Below are 19,206 nucleotides of genomic sequence, written 5' to 3'. Positions count from 1 at the left end.
GCGGACTCTCAACCACTGCGCCACCAGGGAAGCTCTGAAAAGTTGCTTTTGAAGGGGGTTTTCAACCTCAAAATCTGGCCCAGTTAGGAATTAGGGGATTCCCCAAAGTGGGTGGGCCTCGTCCAATCAGTTGAAGGCCTGAATAGAACAAAAACCTGAACATCCCCTTAGATAGAGGGACCTTCTCCTGCCTGACGGCCTTGAGCTGGCACATGGGTCTTTTCGAGGCTTGGGACTTGAACTGAAATATCTTTTTTTTTTTTTTTTTTTTGATGTTGGGGGTAGGAGTTTATTGATTAATTAATTAATTTTTGCTGTGTTGGGTCTTCGTTTCTGCGTGAGGGCTTTCTCTAGTTGTGGCAAGCGGGGGCCATCGCGGTGCACGGGCCTGTCACTATTGCGGCCTCTCGTTGCGGAGCACAGGCTCCAGACGCGCAGGCTCAGTAGTTGTGGCTCATGGGCCTAGTTGCTCCACGGCATGTGGGATCCTCCCAGACCAGGGCTCAAACCCGTGTGCCCTGCATTAGTAGGCAGATTCTCAACCACTGAGCCACCAGGGAAGCCCTGAAATATCATCTCTTATAGGGTTTTGTGTCTGCTAGCTTTCAGACTAGAATTTACACCATCAGCTCTACTGGTTCTCAGCCCTTCTGATTCAGACTGGAACTAAACCATCAGCATTCCTGGGTTTCCAGTTTGCCAATTTACCCTACAGACCATGGAGATTTCCCAACTCCATAATTGTGTGAGCCAATTCCTTATAATAAATCTCTTTATATATATATAATATATGACTCCTATTGGATCTGGAGAACCCTGATGAATATACCTCTTAGAGTCTATTATTGTGAAAAATGTTAAGTATATTAAAAAGCTGAAAGAATAGACGATGAGTACCTGTATATCTTTCACCTAGATTCACTAATTGATTACATTTTGCATTTGCTTTTGCTCTGTTTGTGTATGTGTGCTTTTCTGGACCATTTCAAACTAAGTTGAAGACATCATGACACTTCACCTCTAATATTTCAGCTTGTGTCTCCTAAGAGTAAAGACCTTCTAATATGTAACTACAACACATTATAGCATAATATATTGTCATACCTAAAGAATTTAATATTGATGCAGTAATATCTAATATATAATCCATATTAAAATTTCTCCAGTCATCTCCAAAACATCCCTTACAGCCTTTAAAAAAAAATCCTGGGCTTCCCTGGTGGCAGGGTCACGGGTTCATGCCCCAGTCTGGGAAGATCCCACATGCCGCGGAGCGGCTGGGCCCGTGAGCCATGGCCACTGAGCCTGCACGTCCGGAGCCTGTGCTCCACAACGGGAGAGGCCACAGCAGTGAGAGGCCCGCGTACTGCAAAAAATAAAAATAAAATAAAATTAAATTATTAAATTTTTAAAAATCCTGTATCAAGTCAAGGATCATACACTGCATTCAGTTGTCAGGTCTCTTTAGCCTCCTTTAGTCTGGAACAGTCCCCCAACCTTTTCTGGTCTTTCATGACATCAACATTTTTGAAGCATCCAGGCCAGTTGTCTTGTGTAGTCTGTTCTCAACACAGCAACCAAAGGAATTATCTTAAAGCCTCATCAGATCATGTCACTCCTCTGCTCAAAACCCTGCAGCAGCTGCGAGACTCAGAGTAAAAGCCAAGGTCTCTACAACGGCCCCAGATCCCTACAAAGGCCCAGGGCCCTGCAGGTTTTTGCTCTCCCACGATTTTCTCCGGGACCTCGACTCCCACTCCTTCCCTCCCTGCTCACAGTTACAGGGCTCCTTGCTGCTCCGTGACCAGGCCAGGCCAGCTCCTATCTTGGACTCTGTTCCATTCTCCTGGAATGTTCTTTCCAGGATATTTTCTTGCTTCACTCCCTTACCTTTGCTCCTTCAAGTCTTTGCTCAAATACCTCCTTCTCATCCAGACCCACACTCACAGCCTTTTAATGCTGCAGCCTGCCCTGCTGGGTCCTTCCTGTCCCCACACTCCTCAACCCCTTACCCTGTGCTGCTCTTTTTTTTTTTTTTTTTTGCGATACGCGGGCCTCTCACTGTTGTGGTCTCTCCCGTTGTGGAGCACAGGCTCTGGACGCGCAGGCTCAGCGGCGGTGGCTCACGGGCCTGGCCGCTCTGCGGCATATGGGACCTTCCCGGACCGGGGCACGAACCCGTATCCCCTGCGTCGGCAGGCGGACTCTCAACCACTGCACCACCAGGGAAGCCCAAAAACTCCACATTTTTTTTTTTTCTCTTGGCCGCACCAAGCATGTGGGATCTTAGCTCCCCAACCAGGGATCGAACCCGTTCCCCCTGCATTGGGAGAACAAAGTCTTAACCACTGGACCACCAAGGAAGTCTGCTCTTTTTTTTTTTAATTATATATTTTTAGTTTGAAAATAATCTCAAACCTAAAGAAAAGTTGCAAATACAGTGCAAATAATTTTTTTTCTTGCATCATTTGTGGGAAAATTGCTGATGGGATACCACATCACCTCAAATACTTTGGTGGGAATTTCCTACAATCCAGGACATTTTCATACTTAAGCACAATACAACCTTCAATATCAGGAAGTTAACCTTGATATGTTTCTACCATTTAATCCTCAGACTGCATTCAAATTCCACCAACTGTCCCAAAAATGTCCTTCATAGCATTAAAGGACATACTGATTCTGGACTTGGATCCAGTCCAGAATCAAGACCAGAATTAGGCATTGTATTTAGTTGTAGTTCTTTAGTTTCTTTCAATCTGGAATTGTTTCTCAGTCTTTCCTTGGCTTCATAACCTTGACACTTTTGAAGATTACAGTTACTCTGTAGAATATTTCTAAATTTGTGTTTATCTGGTGTTTCCTCATGATTTTACATTCAGGTGATTCATCTTTGCAGGAATAGAGATACTGAGTTTCTCACTCCGTTCATTCAGGTAGCAGTTGATTTCATTTTGTCCCATTACTGGAGATGTTAACCTTTCTCACTTGATTAATCTCGTATCTGCAAACCTTCTCCACTATGAGGTTAATTGTTTTCCCCTTGAAATTAATAACTATTTTGTGGGGAAGTACTTTGGAACTATGTAACTATCCCATTCTTCTTCATCAAATTTTTAATGTATTCATTTATTTATTTACATCAGTATGGATTCTTGTTTTATCCAATAAATCATTGCTATGGACTGAATTGCATCCCCACCTCCAAATTCATATGCTGAAGGTTTAACCCTCAATGTAAGGTATTTGGAGATGGGATCTTTGGGAGGTAATTAGGGTTCAATTAGGTCATGAGGGTGGGGACCTCATGATGGGATTAGTGACCTGATAAGAAGAGGAAGAGAGGAAGATCTTGCTCTCTCCCTCTCTATACATAAGCACAGAGAAAACGCCATGTGAGCGCACAGTGAGAAAGTGGCTGTCTGCAAGCCAGGAAGAGGGCCTCACCAGGAACCAACCCTGCTGGCACCTTGATCTTGTACTTCCAATCTCCAAAACTGTGAGAAAATAAATTTCAGTTGTTTTAGCCACCCAGTGTATGGTATTGTGTTATGGCAGCCTGAGCTGATTAAGACAGTCATTATTAATGGGCCCATTCATTCTGGCTCCTGTGACCTTTTGGGTTATCTTCATCATTCTTTTGGCTTTCTTTGCTTTCTGACATAAGATATTCCAGGTTCATCTTGTAATTTCCCTGGTCCAGGCCTAGAATCAGCCATTTCTCCAAAGAGTCTTGGTTCTATTAGTGGAACATGGTATTTAGAAGCCAATATCTGGGCGCTAGATGTGCTTATTGCTCCTGGCATGTCACTCCCAGGCACGAGTGTTTGCGCACACACACACACACACACACACACATTTGTAACTATATTTATTTCTCTATTAAGCTATATATTTAGAAATCCAATAGTTCACACTAATCTCTACAATTCCAATTCAATATGACTGGGTCCCTTTGGTTTTCTTCCTTTCCTTATTTGTAACTCTCTTCTTCAATAGTGATCTGTCACCCATTACCTTTAATATGTTTACGTATTTGATCAACCCTTCTATGTAATCAAATTCTCATTGCCACTCCCTTCCAGGCACAGATCCTTCTTCAATCCATCTTTGTTCAAATGCCCCATGTGCATGCCCTATTTGCTCTACTCAAGCTCTAACAGGGAATTCCCTGGTAGTCCACTGGTAAGGACTCTGCACTTTCACTGCTGAGGGTGCGGGTTCGCTCCCTCGTCAGGGAACTAGGATCCCACAAGCCACATGGCTCGGCCAAAAAGTTAAAAAAAAAAAAAGAAAGAAAGCTCTGACACCTCACACCCAACCTTCTCCCACTTGGGTTTCTCCTTAGCCCACTTAGGCCCCAACAGCCCATGCCAGCTGCCCACCTTACCTGACTTGGTCTCTGACACTCTGCACTGGACCATATACCACCCACCACCACCACGTGGATGCTCTCCTCACTTTGCTCAGGTGCCTATGCTAGGCCTTTCTCCTCCAGGGTGTCCTCATCACCCTGCTCTGACTCTGACACACCACACCAGGCTGCCCTGTGCATAGCTGCCCTCCTTGCCCTGTTCAGGCTCCAGCTCCCAGACTGCCCATCTGCATGGATGTCTTCCTCACCTTTCTTGGCCCCAATACACAGCACCAGGCCTTGTCCTCATGTGAACTCCTTTCTCCCTTTACTTGGGCTCTTACACTTCAGGATGAGGCACCCGTGTGTGTGGGGACCCTTCTCTCTCCACACAGGCTCTACCTCCCCACACTGGGGCTTCCCTTGTGTGGACACTCTCCTCACCTAGTTGGGCTCCGATATCCCACAACAGGCCACCCCTCCACATGGATGCCTGTCTTGCTCTGTCCCACCTAATGGTTTTAGACTGACAAGAAGAGAAGGGAATGAAGATGAGGAAGAAGAATGCTGCTCTATTCTTTATTGTTCCAAAGCACTTATCACTTTTGTATTAGTCTGCTAGTTTCTGCCATTAGTTTCACAATAACAAAATACCACAGACTGGGTGGCTTAAACAACAGAAATGTATTTCCTCACAGTTCTGGTGGCTGGGAGGTCCAACATCAAGGTGCCAGGAAAGCAGGTTTCTGGTGAGGCCTCTCTTCCTGGCTTGCAGATGGTTGCAGTAAGACTGTGTCCTCAGACAGTCTTTTCTCTGTGCAGCACAGAGAGAGAGAGAGAGTTCTCTGGTGTTTCCCCCTCTTCTTATGAGGACACCAGTCCTAACAGACTAGGGCCCCATCCTCATGAGCTCATTTAACCCTAATTACCTCCTTAAAGGCCCTGTCTCCTGATATAGTCATGCTGGGGGTTAGGGCTTCAACACATGAATCTGGGGGACACAATTCCGTCCATAACACCTTTCTAACAGGCTTTCTACCTTGCTGGTTTACTGTTTACTGTTCATCACGTCTTCCTCTCCAGCCCTGCATGTCAGCATTTAAAGGTGCTCCTCACCTGCAGGATCTTGCCTCTGGCTCACGGTGGCAGCCCCCAAACCTGGAAGGGCAGCTGGAGGAACTCCTACATCTGGGCACAGAGACATGTTTGTCTGAGGAAGCTCACGTGGGGAGCCTCACTCCCACTCTCCTCCACCCATCAGACCTCGGGCAGGGAGAATCAGAATTGCTGGGACCAGGTACAAACGGTTTATTTTTCTGTAAAGAGCAAAGTACAGAGAGGTGGGGGAGGGCAGCTGGGCCTGGAGGAGCAGCAGTGGGCAGGCCCCATGCCCTGGCTGAGGCCAGAGGAGGCCCTGGAGGCTGCCCCAGGAGTAAACAGGTACTGGAGGCGCAGCTGGTCAGGGCGGCCTTCAGCGTGAGGCTAGAGAAGGAGCAGGGAAGGCGAGGCAGAAGCCCACCACCTGATGGGGTCACACAAAGCCAGGCTTCATGGATGAGCGGTGGCAGTTGGGGCAGCTCCGCGTCCCGTTGTTCTGCAGGCACCTTGGGAAGCAAAGGGCCCTGTCCATTCAGCGGGCCTGTCCTCCCATCCTGGGCCTGGCCCTCTCTCCTCCCCCTTCCTTTGCAGGTGCAGGAGGTATCCACAGCCCCACCCCACCCCAGGCTCCTGCCAGCAGCCCTGCTGGCCCCTCGTACTCTGCCTGGGGAGGCCTCCAGGGCAGAGCCTGGGCTGGGAGTCAGGAGGTGGTGATGGAGGCAGCTCTGGCCCTGGGCATCTAAATCCCATGACCTTTGAGATGCCTCTCTGGCCCTCTTTGGGGAGAATAATAGAACATCCACCTCATAGGGCTACTGGGAGGATTCAATGAGTTAATAGGAAACGCTTGGAACGGGCATGGGATGCCGAAAGCACTGTGTAAGTCTTTGCTGTTCATATCACTATTGTGACTAGGCCCCAGGGAGGCCCCGAGTGCCTCGTGCCCACCGGCGGGGCACTCACCTGAGGTGGAAGATGTGGGAGCAGGGCAGAGCCTGCAGCCGGCTATTCTTCTCGCCTATGGACTCGCCGCACAGGCCGCAGTAGAGCTCTGTCTCCTCCACGCACTCGTGGAAGCGCACGACGTGGGCGCGCAGCTCCCGCTGCAGACCTCTGCTGCGGTAGATGCTCTCGCTCAGGCAGTGAAGCTTGAGCTGGCTCAGCTGGGGCCGGTGCGGCCAGGAGAGCGGGACGTGGGGATGAGACAAGTCAGTGCTAGTGAGCAGCTGCCCTGCTTCCCTCCTTGCCCAGCCCAAGAAGCTGTCCCCACAGGGCCACCGGGTGGTCAGTACACAGGGGTCCTGTCCTGGCTGCATTCCTGCCTTGCTGGTGGGGCTAGGAAAAGCGTCCTGCCCTCTCTGGGCCTTGGTTTCCCCTCACACAGAAAGGAGGTAGGTGAGATGGGTGATCCTTACTCCTAGAACCCGCTGGGGACTCCATGCTTTTGAAGGATTTTATTGACCAAACCTGCTGCACTGACCTCATAATAATTAATTTTCTTTCCTGTTTCTGTTAATTAAATACACACAGCAGCTCATCAGCGCTTCTGAAGAGCCCGAGATATCTGAGTAAACCGGAGCAGGTATCATCCAGCCAAGGCACATATATTTAGCATGTTCAGTTGGACTGTGCACCTGATCCCTGAGAAATGCACATCTTCTAGAAGACTTCGAGAAACACTGAGGTTATTTTCAACATTTAAAGGTTTGGATATGATTATCAAATGTGGAGGGGCCACATATACTATGAAAGGAACACGGGCTTTGGAGTTAGCACCTCTCTGAGCCTCACTTTCCTCATTTGTAAAATGGGGCTTGCTGTACCCACCTTGCAGGGAGCCACTGAGGCCTGGAACCGACACCTAGAAGAGCCCTGTGATGCCCACCTCTGTATGAGTGGAGGCCACTGTTAGGAGTTTTAATGACCATCAAGAAACCTCTGAGGAATTCTGATATCCCTTGAGCTATGGAATTCTTGCCCTGCCCTCCGAAGTGCTCTCTGGGTGGAAGAGAAACAGCCAGGGTCTGGGGACGATGGGGGCGGCTCCTGGAGATCAGGAGAGGCTCAGCGCAGGAGCAGGCTCAGGGGGGCCTCCCCACGCACCCAAGATCCCACCTTGGGCTCTTGACTCCAGACCCAGCAGACGGACTCAGTTCTGACCTTGTTCCCCACCTCCTCGGCCAGGTCCTGGGCTCTCTCGATGGCCTCCAGAGCCTGGAAGGTGAGCACAGGCCAGGGCTGCAGGCAGCGCTGTCTGACAGAGGCCTTAGCTCACAGGGAAGGAAGGGGTAGGGAGGGGTGGGTCTGGGGAGGGCAGCACCGGTGGGCAGCTGCCCTGTGTGTGAAGATAAGAGGAAAAGGCTGGGGTACAGTCACCAGAGCTGCCTCAGTTTACTCAGATATAGAGTGGGAAGAACATTCCTATTTCACGAGGTGTCGTGAAATCATAGGAGGCAGTTAAAGTGTCCTGAGTGCAAACCCTAGGCCTAGCCCTTTACCAGCTGTTGGACCGGGCAAGTCATGGACCTTCTCTGAGCCTGGAAAATGATCTGGAATCCCCTGGCCTCATGGGACTGGGGTGAGGCTGATGTTAGACAAAGTGTCTGAAAGAGTCCAGCCCAGAACCAGACCCACACATTGTTGGTTGACCTACTGGCCTCAAGTGGGAGCACTGGGGAGAGCTGGGAGCTGCAGGAAAGGGGTCCACCTCACCTTGTCCAGCGCCTTCCTGGCCACCCAGCACTTGGCCACACCCAGCAGCACCTGTACCTGCCCCAGGCGGTTTCCAATCTCGGTCATGATGCTCATGGCAGAGTCGTACCTAGGGAAGGCTGTCTGCACAGCCAGGTCAGGGGTGGAGTCAGGCCAGGCCACCAGGCTCGCACCACCTCCCCCTGCATCCCGGTGACCTCACCTCCAGGTCCCCACGGCTCCGGTGGATGTCAGCAAAGCAGAGCAGGCAGAGTGCCTGCAGTGGCCGGTCCCCATGCTGCAGTGCAATCTTCATAGACTCCTGTGACAGAGGCCGGTCACTCAGACCTGCTCGTCTGCCCCCCACCACTGGGGTGCCTTCACCCATTGGGCCCCTCTGATGGGCAGTCCAGGGTCACCAACATCCTCAGAGCCCAATACACCTTTCATGGTGCTGAGGCCCATGCACTGAACCACTGAGGTCTGACAGCACTGGAAACTGAGGCTCTGAGAACAGAAGTGACTTGACCAAGGTCACCAGGTTATTAAGTGGCAAAGTTGGGATTCGAACCCAGATCAGTGGAACTCCAGAGACTGGCTCTCTTCCTACTTAAAAGTGCCCCATAAGGGCACTTTTTTTGGCAGGGGTTGGGGGGCAGAAGGAAGTGCTCTCCCCTGAAAACAGACTAGAAGGGAATGAGGTTTGGGGCAGGGGGACTGGGGAGCAAACACATCCTTCAGGGGCTCAGCTGTAGAGAGGAGGGGCCAGGGGCAAGGCTTGGGGGCCTCAGTGGGCTGAGTTGGCAGGAAGAGGCACTGGGCCCAGACCCTGCCTACACTACCACCCTCTAACTGCCCCCATTCCCTGCTGCCCCACCTCACAGCACTCCATGGCACTGCCCAGGTGGCCCAGCAGGCGATACGCCACAGCCATGTGGTACTGGCTCATGGCCCGGTACTTGAGGCTCCAGCCTTTGCCATAGTCGTTGACGAGCTCTGCAGCCTTGCAGGGGAAGAACAGGGCTTTCTCGTAGTCCTGCAGGGGACACAGGGAGGGGGTGGGCTGGGAGGGGGCACACTGAATGGCAGGAGCTGCCCCAAGTGGAACGCTCCACCGCGTGTTCATTCATTCATGCATTCATTCTGGTGTCCAGGGAAAGAGTGATCCAGACAGAGGCCACAGCCAGTGCACAGGTGTGGGCTCCATGAACACAGGGGTTTTCATCTGGTTTGCCGATGTATGGCAAGAGCCTAGCACAGTTCCTGGCACTTAGCCTAAAGCATTTATTGAATGAATGAATGAACGAATGAATGAGAAGGAAGAAAATACAGTTGGCTTCTCCTCTCACCCAGTCCCAGTTGGGCCCCTCGGCTTCAGAGACACACAGAAGGGTGGTGGTGGGGATATCAGAGCCCACTCCAACCCCACTGGAGTTTGCCCCCTGGCACCCAGTCATCACTGAATGTTCGGTGACTGCCAGCACAGTCAGCTCAAAAAACATTGGGACAGACCCACTGAGGCAAAGAAATCATCCTCTCACCTTTCTTTCTCCTCAGACTTCCAAATGTCTTCTCAACCTGTCCATTATTAGCACATGAGCTCACCTTATGCATGCACCATTAAGAAAACAGAAGAGGGACTTCCCTGGTGGCGCAGTGGTTAAGAATCCGCCTGCCAATGCAGGGGCCCTGGTCCAGGAAGATCCCACATGTCGCAGAGCAACTAAGCCCGTGCACCACAACTACTGAGCCTGCGCTCCAGAGCCTGCGAGCCACAACTACTGAGCCCGCATGCCACAACTACTTAGCCTGTGCACCACAACTACTGAAGCCTGTGCGCCTAGAGCCCGTGCTCCACAAGAGAAGCTACCGCAATGAGAAGCCCGTGCACCGCAGCGAAGAGTAGCCCCCGCTCGCTGTAACTAGAGAAAGCCCGCGCGCAGCAACAAAGACCCAACGCAGCCAAAAATAAACAAATAAATAACTATTTTTAAAAAAAGAGAAGAAAATCAGAGAGGAGCTCCCTTATCCACCTTATCCGTCAAACCCACCAGATCTGTTCCCACACTGCCTCCTTTCCTGCTACTCCCTGCTCCTATCAAATTAAATATGACCCCCTCCATGTGGGCTCTGGAACCCCCTCCCCAGTCTCTTTCTACTGAATCATTCCTATCAATGTAAAATCATAGCCTGGCATTTCTTACCATTTGAAAAACAAAACAAAACAAAAAAATCAAATAACCTTCTTTGACCTCATGTCCCATTTAGCTACAGCCCCACTTCTCTGTTCTTCCTTGTAGAAAACCTATTTGAATTTTTATTTAATATCTAACAAGTTAATATGACCAAAAGAGAACTCTCGGTAACCCCAATAAAAACCTGTTCCTAACATACTTAATTTGTACTATGTACTTTTTATTAATTTATTATTTATTTATTTATTTTTGGCTGCACCGGGTCTTAGCTGTGGCACGCGGGATCCTCGTTGGGGCTTGCAGACTCCCGGTTGCGCCACGCATGCGGGATCTAGCTCCCCGACCAGGGCTCGAACCTGGGGGCCCCCGCATTGGGAGCACGGAGTCTCACCTGGACCACCAGGGAAGTCCCTACTATGTACTTTTTAACTTGAAGCCATGTAAGTGTTTTACAGACTTTAAAATATTAAATTTAATTTTAAAAACCCTAAAAATAGAAAATGGAAACAAATGACCTTAATGTATATCATTATATTAATATTATAATCAATTCTAATCATAAGTATATATTATAATACAATCAAGGTATATTATAATATTCTATCATAGTATATTATGATTGTTTTATAATATATATTAATATATTATATATTATATTATATATGTTATATATTAATATAGCCATACAGAAAAGTTATTATTTCAAAGGACCTTAAAATATATACTTGAACAGTTCAGTCATAGTGGGATATATTATAAAGACAAAAGAATGGCAAAGAAATCAAACCTCATTCGTCATTTTTTTTTTTTTTGCGTAAGACAATATTGGTATTGTCTTTTGAAATTCTTTTATGTACTTTGTAGGATAAAGTAAATATTTAGAAACCAAGATTTTCAGTCTAAGAGAAAAGAGAATCAAGTCTGAAATAAATTAAGGAAAATCCTGAAACATTGGATTTGAATTGGAAATATCAGTATAACGTCCTGTTGTCCTCACAACAGAAGAGATTTACTAGCAACAACAACCCAGTAGCCGCGAGCATCCTGAGAGCCCACGTTTGGTCTTTAAATACCATTTCCTACTAAAAAAGGACCCGGAGGAATGGCTGGCTCCAGGTTTGGAGCAGGAAATAGAGTGGGCCCTCTGGATTCGAGGGTTCCACATCCTTGAATTCAACCAACCGAGGGTTGAAAATATTGGGGGGAAAAAATCCAGAAAGTTCCGAAAAAGCAAAACTTGAATTTGCCACACACCAGTTTATATTTACATAGCATTTACATTGTATTAGGTATTATTATAAGTAATCTAGAGATGAGTTAAAGTATGGGGTGGAGGGAATGTATGTAGATTTTATGCAAATACTACACCATTTTATATAAGAGACTTGAGCACTCCCGGATTTGGGTGTCCTGGGGGATCCTGGAACCAATCCTCCAGATACCGAGGGACGACAGTATACAAAACGAGTGTGGGACAGGCTATTGTGCCAGAAAACAAGAATGCTTTCTTTCAAAGACTAAATGAAGTCTCGTCAAAAGGACACAGTAGGGCTTCCCTGGTGGCGCAGTGGTTGAGAGTCCGCCTGCCGATGCAGGGGACACGGATTCGTGCCCCAGTCCGGGAAGATCCCACATGCCGCAGAGCGGCTGGGCCCGTGAGCCATGGCCGCTGAGCCTGCGCGTCCAGAGCCTGTGCTCCGCGACGGAAGAGGCCACAGCAGTGAGAGGCCTGGGTACCGCAAAAAAAAAAAAAGGACATAGTAGCCATACTGAAGAGAATTCCACTGACTAAAATTAAGATAATACGAGCATCAAAAGGAACAATGATTGCAACTGACTGACGAGTACTGAATATTTTTTTAAATCCATGATTTCACGATACTACAAAAAGAGGAAGCAAAACAAGTAAGTGTGATCATTGAAGGCAACTATCACATCAACTCATTATTCTGGAAAGTGGTAATTAAAGGAAAGGGGAAAAGTGTTTATTCTGCCTTTCCTTAAGGAACTGTATTTCAGCGTAATCAACTAGCTCCAGTTAAAGAGGGAAAGTTCTCCCTTATAGAAAAATCCCAGCTAATAATTGCAGAAGGCATGATAGAACTTGGAAATCACCATTTCCTGAGAGTTGAAATGAAAGAATTGATTCAGGCAACAAACATCAATGGACGCTCAAACCATTACGGAAAATGTTGTCGCAGAACTGAATATTCAAAGCCAAAGTGTCACCCCACAAGTTAACCTACTGGTCGTGAAAGGAAGACAGCAAGGATGAAAACAGTGGGATCAGGTGGTCACTCCCTTAACTACCGATATGATGTGATATGAAGCACGCAGCCTCGCTTGTATTCTCACCAAAAATGCGTGACCTAAATCTTACCAAGTCATTATGTAAGTTCTAGTTCATAGAGAGTCATGGAGACAAAGAAACAACTTACATGACTCCTTGAGGAAGCAATGAGACAATGAGATGGAACATTCTACAAGGCAATTAATCCGGCTTCCTCAATAAACCATGGAAAATAAAGGGAAGGGTAGGAATTCTCTATAGAAAGAGACTCGGGAGACATAATAACTACTGCAATGTGTGGTTCTTGTTTGTATTCCAATTCAAACAAGCCGAGGATAAAGGCATATTTTCAGGATAAGTAGAGAAATTTAAGAGATAATTGTTCAATATGGTGTGTGTGATAAATAGTATTGTGATTATGTAAGAAAGTGTCCTTATATCAGAAAACGGTCTTTCTTTCTTTCTTTTTTTTTTTTTTTTCAGAAATGCATACAGAATTACTTCGGGGTAAAATATCATGATGGGGCTTCCCTGGTGGCGCAGTGGTTGAGAGTCTGCCTGCCGATGCAGGGGACGCGGGCTCGTGCCCTGGTCTGGGAAGATCCCACAAGCCACGGAGCGGCTGGGCCTGTGAGCCTGAGCGTCCGGAGCCTGTGCCCTGCAACGGGAGAGGCCACAACAGTGAGAGGCCCGCGTACCACAAAAAAAAAAAAAAAAAAAAAAAATCATGATGTCTATAATTTTTTTTTTTTATGATGTCTATAATTTTGTATCACAACACTTCAGTGAAAAATATGTAAGTCAAATATGGCAAAATATTAATAATTGTTAAATCTAAGTAGTGGGTATATGGAGATTCATTATATTATTCTGCTTTCCTGCATGGTTACTTTTCTTCATAATAAAAAAGGTTATAAAACACCCCTATCCCTCTCCAATCCTATTGCATCTCACTGAATGGCTTCCCCATACATCTGGCTGCTGAAAACAAAATCCTCAGTGTGGTCGTGGATGACTCTCACTTCCTCATACTTCCACCTCTGATTCATCAGCATTTACACTCTCCAGGATTTTTTAAGCATCTACTATGTGCCAGGCACTAACATCCCCCATGGGCCTAGATGCCTAGGGGGAAAGAGAGCAAATGCTCAGGACCAAAAGTCTGAGGTCATTGACCCCATCAGTTTCTTCTCAATCTGCCATCTCCCTTCCCCCTTACCTCTCTGACTCCACCACCGCCTACCTTCTTCTCACACACATGCTGCTGGCCTCCATCCTTCCTTGAACATACTGGGTAAGGTCCCCCAAGGGCAGAGCTGTGCTTTAACTGTTCCCTCTTTTTCATTCTTTTGCCATATTTCTGCATGGTTCACCCTCTCATTTCTTCCAAGACATCAGACATCACCTCTACAAGGCCTTCCAACCACCCTGTTTGAAATTGCAACACCTCATCCTCAGCACTTCTAACCCCCTTTCCCTGCTCACCTTTTTCCTAGGCACTTTCCACCATGCTGTATACTTGATTTGCTGATTGCATTTATTTGTGTCTCTCCCCCAGCTAGAATGCAAGGTTCATGAACCCATGGACTTGGCTGTTGTTTTCACTGTTGCACCCTAGGCCAACAGTGTCTGGGATATCATAGATGCTCAGTACATATCTGATGAATGAATCCTTACAACCACGCTGTAAAGTGGGTTTCATTCTCCTTCATTTCATAGGTTCAGAGAGGAGAGGTGACTTGCCCAAGATCACACAGCAAACACGTGGCAGTACAGGTTCACGGCCTGTCCTCACATAGGAGCTTCCCATTCCCCCAGGAAGTCAGACAGATCAAGGCTTGAATTCTGGCTCTGCCCTGCCTGGCCATGTCTTTACTTCCTGGCTGTCTTTTCCCTCCCAGGCTTTCGTCTGCCTCATCGCTACCTCAATGGGAGGACTGAATGAGGTGATGCAACAGGGAGCGTGGCTCACGGGAGATTCTCAGGGAGCCCGAGACTCTACCGCCCTCCCTGGGGGGCCGGGCCCACCTTGACCTGGGCGTAGAAGCTGCCCAGGCTGCAACAGACACGGCACTCGAGCATGGTGTCATCGTTGTTGTGGGCATAGCGCAGGGCCTTCTCGAAGCTCTCCAGGGCCTTCTGGAAGAGGCTGAGGCCCAGGAAGGCGTTGCCCATGCTCAGGCTGACCTGGCCTCCGAGCTGGGTGGCTGCCCGGGTGCCGGGCAGGCCGAGGCAGGTCTTGCAGTAGGAGATGGTCTTGTGAAACTCGCACAGCTTCTCGTTGCTGCGCGCCAGGTTCAGGTAGCTCTCCAGGAGGAAGTCGGCATCCTCCAGCTCCCGAGCCGTGTCGATCTGTACCACAGCAAACTGCCCGCCAGGGTGGCAGGCCGGGAGCGTCAGCCTGGACCCTGAGCCTGGGACCCAAGCCTCCGTCCCTCCAAGCCTCACAGCCCAAAGCCTCAGGCCCAGAGCGTCCACCCCCGGCCTCAGATGCGCTCCCTGCTCCCCAGTCCCAGAAGCCCCAGAAGCTGCAGCCCAGGAGCCTCCACCTCCCAAACCCAGACCCACAGCTTCCACCTCTCCATCCTGAGCCTAGGTCTGCAGTCTCCACCACCCACCCATCCGCAGCCTCAAACCTGGAGCCAGCGCCCCCTAGGCTCATAGTCAGAACCCCAAACAGGAAGGCTGGAACCTCGATTCTGACACCTGGCCTTCAGCTCCCCGAACGCTGAGGCTGAGAACCTCAGTCTCAGAGCTTCAGACACCAGAGTTCAAGGCCACAGGCCCAAATCCAAAGCCAAGACCCAGTGGATTCAGAGCCTCAGGCCCCAGCCACTAGCCTGTGGGATACAGGGGAGCCTGAGGAGGCGGGAGGGGTCTGGGAGGCCTGGGAGAAATCTCGCCCCAGCCCCGCCCTCCCAGCCCGGCCGCGGCGCTCCCACCTTCAGCATCTCCTTATAGCGGCCCATCTCCGAGTGGGCCGTGACCAGGCAGCCCAGCACGCGGAAACGCCCCACGAGGTCCGAGCTCTTCTCCAGCACCTTCGTCCACACCTGCAGCGCCTTCTCTGTCTGGTTAGACTGGTACAGCTGGAGCCCCTTCGCGATCTGCTGCTTCGTCTGGTCCTGCCCCATCCTCCCAGCGCCGCGAGCCCCCTCCAGAGAGACCCTGGTGGCTCCGTGCCTCTAGACACTCATGGAGGGGGCCGCAGAGTGCCAGCTGCCCACCGAGCCCCCAGAAGGAGCAGGGCCTGGATGGAGAGCCGGCGCCACCCTGCGAACAAAGCTGGTCCGTCGCTGTCCGCAGCTGTCCCTGCCAGTTGGGGCCACGTGGCCGCCAAGGAATGTCAGCCACAAGGTCACGCGGGGCCTCTGCCACACCCACCCCGAGCTGGGAGGAAGGTGCCTGCCCCCCCAGGCATCCCCTTGGGCGTCTCTTCAGCACCTCTGACACTGGCCCTGAGCCTCCTGGCTGGGCAGGCCCTCCCTGCAGCCTCGCCAAGGAGCCGCCCCCAGGGGTGGGCTGAGAGCTGGAAGAAGCAGGGATGAGGCTGGGCACACAGGCAGCAGGGAGGCTGGGGCCTCTCCCCATCACAACCTTCCCCCCAGACCCACCGACCCCAGGCTCTGTTCCTGTGAGTCACTGGGCGCCGAGGTCCCTTACCCGTGCACGTGCCCACACACCATCCCAACGTGTCCTAACTCACAGTCCAACCCCAGCCACAAGTCGTTCACCTCTCTGGGCCTCAGTTTCCTCATCTGTAAATTGAGGCTGCAATAGGCTAACAAGCCCTAACCCACAGGCTTGCTATGAGCCCCACAGTGGGGTGGGTAACAGCGTGGACCCTGGAGCCAGGCTGCCAGGGTCTGAATTCTGACTCCGCCGTTGATTATCTGCATAGGCAGCGTGACTTTGGGCGGGAGAATAATGGTTCCTACTTTACTGGATTTTTTTTTTTTAAGATTTCTTTCATTTTGATGTGGACCATTCTTTAAAGTCTTTATTGAATTTGTTACAATATTGCTTCTGTTTTATGTTTTGGCTTTTTGCCCACGAGCCATGTGGGACCTTAGCTCTCTGACCAGGGATCGAACCCATACCCCCTGCATTGGAAGGCGAAGTCTTAACCACTGGACTGCAGGGAAGTCCCTTTACTGGTCTGCTGGAACTAAATGACTTAGTAATTGACAAGGACTCAGAACAGTGCCTGCCTGACACACAGGAAAACACTATGTGACAATAAGCAAGAGGTTATCTAGAGCTGCGTCCGTATGCTCCATGGCAAACAGCCCATGAGGAACAGAAGTTGCCCTTTAAAGGTTTAAAAGATACCCAATTCCAATCCCAGTCCCAGTTTGAAAGGGTCCCTTACAATGAGTTTTAATGCCAGACACAGTGGAGAAGGGCAAAGTCTTGTATAGGGAGCAGACCAGTGAAGTACTGGGGCTCATGGGGTTGAGAGAGGCTCCTGCCATCTCCACCAGCTCGACTCACCCCATCTTTATCTTCCCTCTCTGCAAACCAGACTCCTTCTTGCCCCAGGGCAAATTTGTCCTTTCAGAGTGGACACTGGCTTTTAGTATACAAGCATATCGTGTTTTATTGCACTTTGCAGATATTTCGTTTTTCACAAATTGAAGATTTGTGGCAAACCAGCGTCAAGCAAGTCTATCGGCACCGTTTTTCCAACAACATATGCTCACTTCTTGTCTCTGTGTCACATTTTGGCGATTCTCTTTTGGCAATTCTCATAATATGTCAAGCTCTTTCATTATTATTATGTTTCTTATGGTGAAGTGTAATCAGTGATCTTCAATGTTACTACTATGACTCACTGAAGGCTCAGAGGATGGTTAGCATTTTTAGCAATAAAAGATTTTTTAGTTTAGGTCTGAACATTGTGTTTTTAGACATAATGCTATTGCACACTTAATAGACTACAATATAGCACAGACGTAACTTTTATATGCACTGGGAAACCAAAAACTTCATGTGACTGGCTTTATTGTGATGTTCGCTTTACTGTGGTGGTCCCGGACCAAACCTGCAGTATTTTCGAGGTGTGCCTGTATTCACAAATTTGTGCATTCATCAGCACAAATTTCTAATATCAGAACATTTTCATCACCCTGAAAAGAAGTCCTGTGCTCATTAGCAGTCACCCCCCATTCCTTCGTGTTATGGGGTGCTAACTTGTGCCCCCGTTCATATGTTGGTGTTGATATGTAGACCGCACCCCCCAACCTCGGAATGTGCCTTATTGGAGACCCCACCTTTTTTTTGGCTGTGCCACCTGGCTTGTGGGATTTTAGTTCCCTGACCAGGGATCGAACCCAGGCCCTCTGCAGTGAGAGCACAGAGTCCTAACCACTGGACCGCCAGGGAATTTCCTGGAGACACCATCTCTAAAAAGGTAAAATGAGGTCATTAGAGGGGGCCCTGATCCAATATGACTAGTGTCATAAGAAGAGATCAGGACATAGACACACAGAGGAGGAAAAAGAGGGTCATCAACGAGCCAAGGAGAGAGGCCTCAGAATGAAACCCACCCTTTTAACACCTTGATCTCTGACTTCCGGCCTCCAGAACTGTGAGAAAATAAGTTTCTATTGTTTAAGCCCTCCAGTCTGTTGCACAGTGTTACGGTAGCCTGAGCAAACGAATACAACCTCTGCAACCACAATCTACTTTCTATGGACTTGTCTATTCTGGACATTTCATATAAATGGAATCATACAACATATGGCCTTTTGTGACTGGCTTCTTTCACTCAGCATGTTTTTAAGGTTCATCTATATTGTAGCATGAATCAGAACTTCATTCCTTTTTATGGCTGAATAGTATTCATTGTACTATTCATTGAATAGTATTCAATACACCATTTTGTTTATCCATTCATTAGTCAATGGACATTTGGGTTGTTTCCCTTTTTGGTTATTAGGAATAAGGATGCTATAAACATTACAAGTTTTCACGTGGACACATGTTTTCATATGTCTTGGGTATATACCTAGGAGTGGAATTGCTGGGTCATAGGTAACTCTGTGTTCAACTTGTGAGGAACTGCCAACCTGTTTGCCCCAGGGCCTTTGCCCCTCGTGGTCCCTACCCTGACGTTCTGCCCAGTGAAGTCCTAGTTGAGGTGGATCAGCTTATTATTACACTCATAGAGAATTACATTCCATTCTGATACAAGATTTACCATATTCATTAATGAGGTTATTGGCTTAGTGTCTGTTTCCCCCACTCAGATGTGTGGGCAGGGACTTCATCTCATTCATCACTGACTATGTCTCCAGAGCAAGACCTGGCACACAGCGGCCACTCAATAAATATGTTAAATTAATGGGGGTAAAAAAGGGGAGAAGTGAAAGTTTAATTTTGAAATTTAAAGCAACCGCTCCAGGCTTACAGCCGATCTGCCATGTCTGCCTCGTCCTGGGGAAAATGAGTAGAGGCAGAGATGACTTCCTGTTTACTGCGAGCAAAATGGGTCCAGAGTGGGGCAATCTGGGAGTGGGGCGGGGGTGCATGCTCAGCATAGGTCGAGGGGATGGAGGAGGGGTCCTTGGGACTCG

At 48.9% G+C, this 19,206-nt stretch overlaps 1 protein-coding gene across 4 annotated transcripts; it reads right to left on the bottom strand.

Annotated features, from left to right (window-relative positions):
- Positions 1-5,647: 5,647 nt before the first annotated feature.
- RAPSN (receptor associated protein of the synapse) lies at positions 5,648-16,627 on the bottom strand. 4 transcript variants are annotated; one of them, XM_027114748.1, is made up of 8 exons: positions 15,571-16,627; positions 14,663-14,995; positions 9,021-9,179; positions 8,367-8,465; positions 8,165-8,287; positions 7,613-7,666; positions 6,416-6,615; positions 5,648-5,958 (listed from the first exon to the last, which is right to left on the bottom strand). In XM_027114748.1, the coding sequence occupies exons 1-8, from the start codon at positions 15,760-15,762 to the stop codon at positions 5,886-5,888; spliced, it is 1,233 nt and encodes a 410-aa protein (XP_026970549.1). In that variant the 5' UTR covers positions 15,763-16,627; the 3' UTR covers positions 5,648-5,885. The 4 variants fall into 4 exon arrangements, with proteins under 4 accessions (XP_026970549.1, XP_026970548.1, XP_026970550.1 ...); XM_027114747.1 differs by having other exon boundaries at positions 14,657-14,995; positions 15,571-16,626; XM_027114749.1 differs by lacking the exon at positions 7,613-7,666 and having other exon boundaries at positions 14,657-14,995.
- Positions 16,628-19,206: the final 2,579 nt, after the last annotated feature.

The sequence above is a fragment of the Aethalodelphis obliquidens genome, unplaced genomic scaffold (assembly GCF_003676395.1).
Source record: "Aethalodelphis obliquidens isolate GAN/ISIS:26980383/991018 unplaced genomic scaffold, ASM367639v1 scaffold14, whole genome shotgun sequence".
Classification (NCBI taxonomy): domain Eukaryota; kingdom Metazoa; phylum Chordata; class Mammalia; order Artiodactyla; family Delphinidae; genus Aethalodelphis; species Aethalodelphis obliquidens.
This window is presented reverse-complemented; position numbering and strand designations above follow the sequence as displayed.

Excerpts from the sequence above, each read along its gene's own strand:
- RAPSN (XM_027114747.1), bottom strand. The coding sequence starts at position 15,762 with ATGGGGCAGGACCAGACGAAGCAGCAGATCGCGAAGGGGCTCCAGCTG. Across the intron at positions 8,466-9,020 it reads GTGCCATGGAGTGCTGTGAG|GAGTCTATGAAGATTGCACT; the intron begins GTGGGGCAGCAG and ends CCTCTGTCACAG. Across the intron at positions 7,667-8,164 it reads CCAGGAAGGCGCTGGACAAG|GCTCTGGAGGCCATCGAGAG; the intron begins GTGAGGTGGACC and ends CTCACCTTCCAG.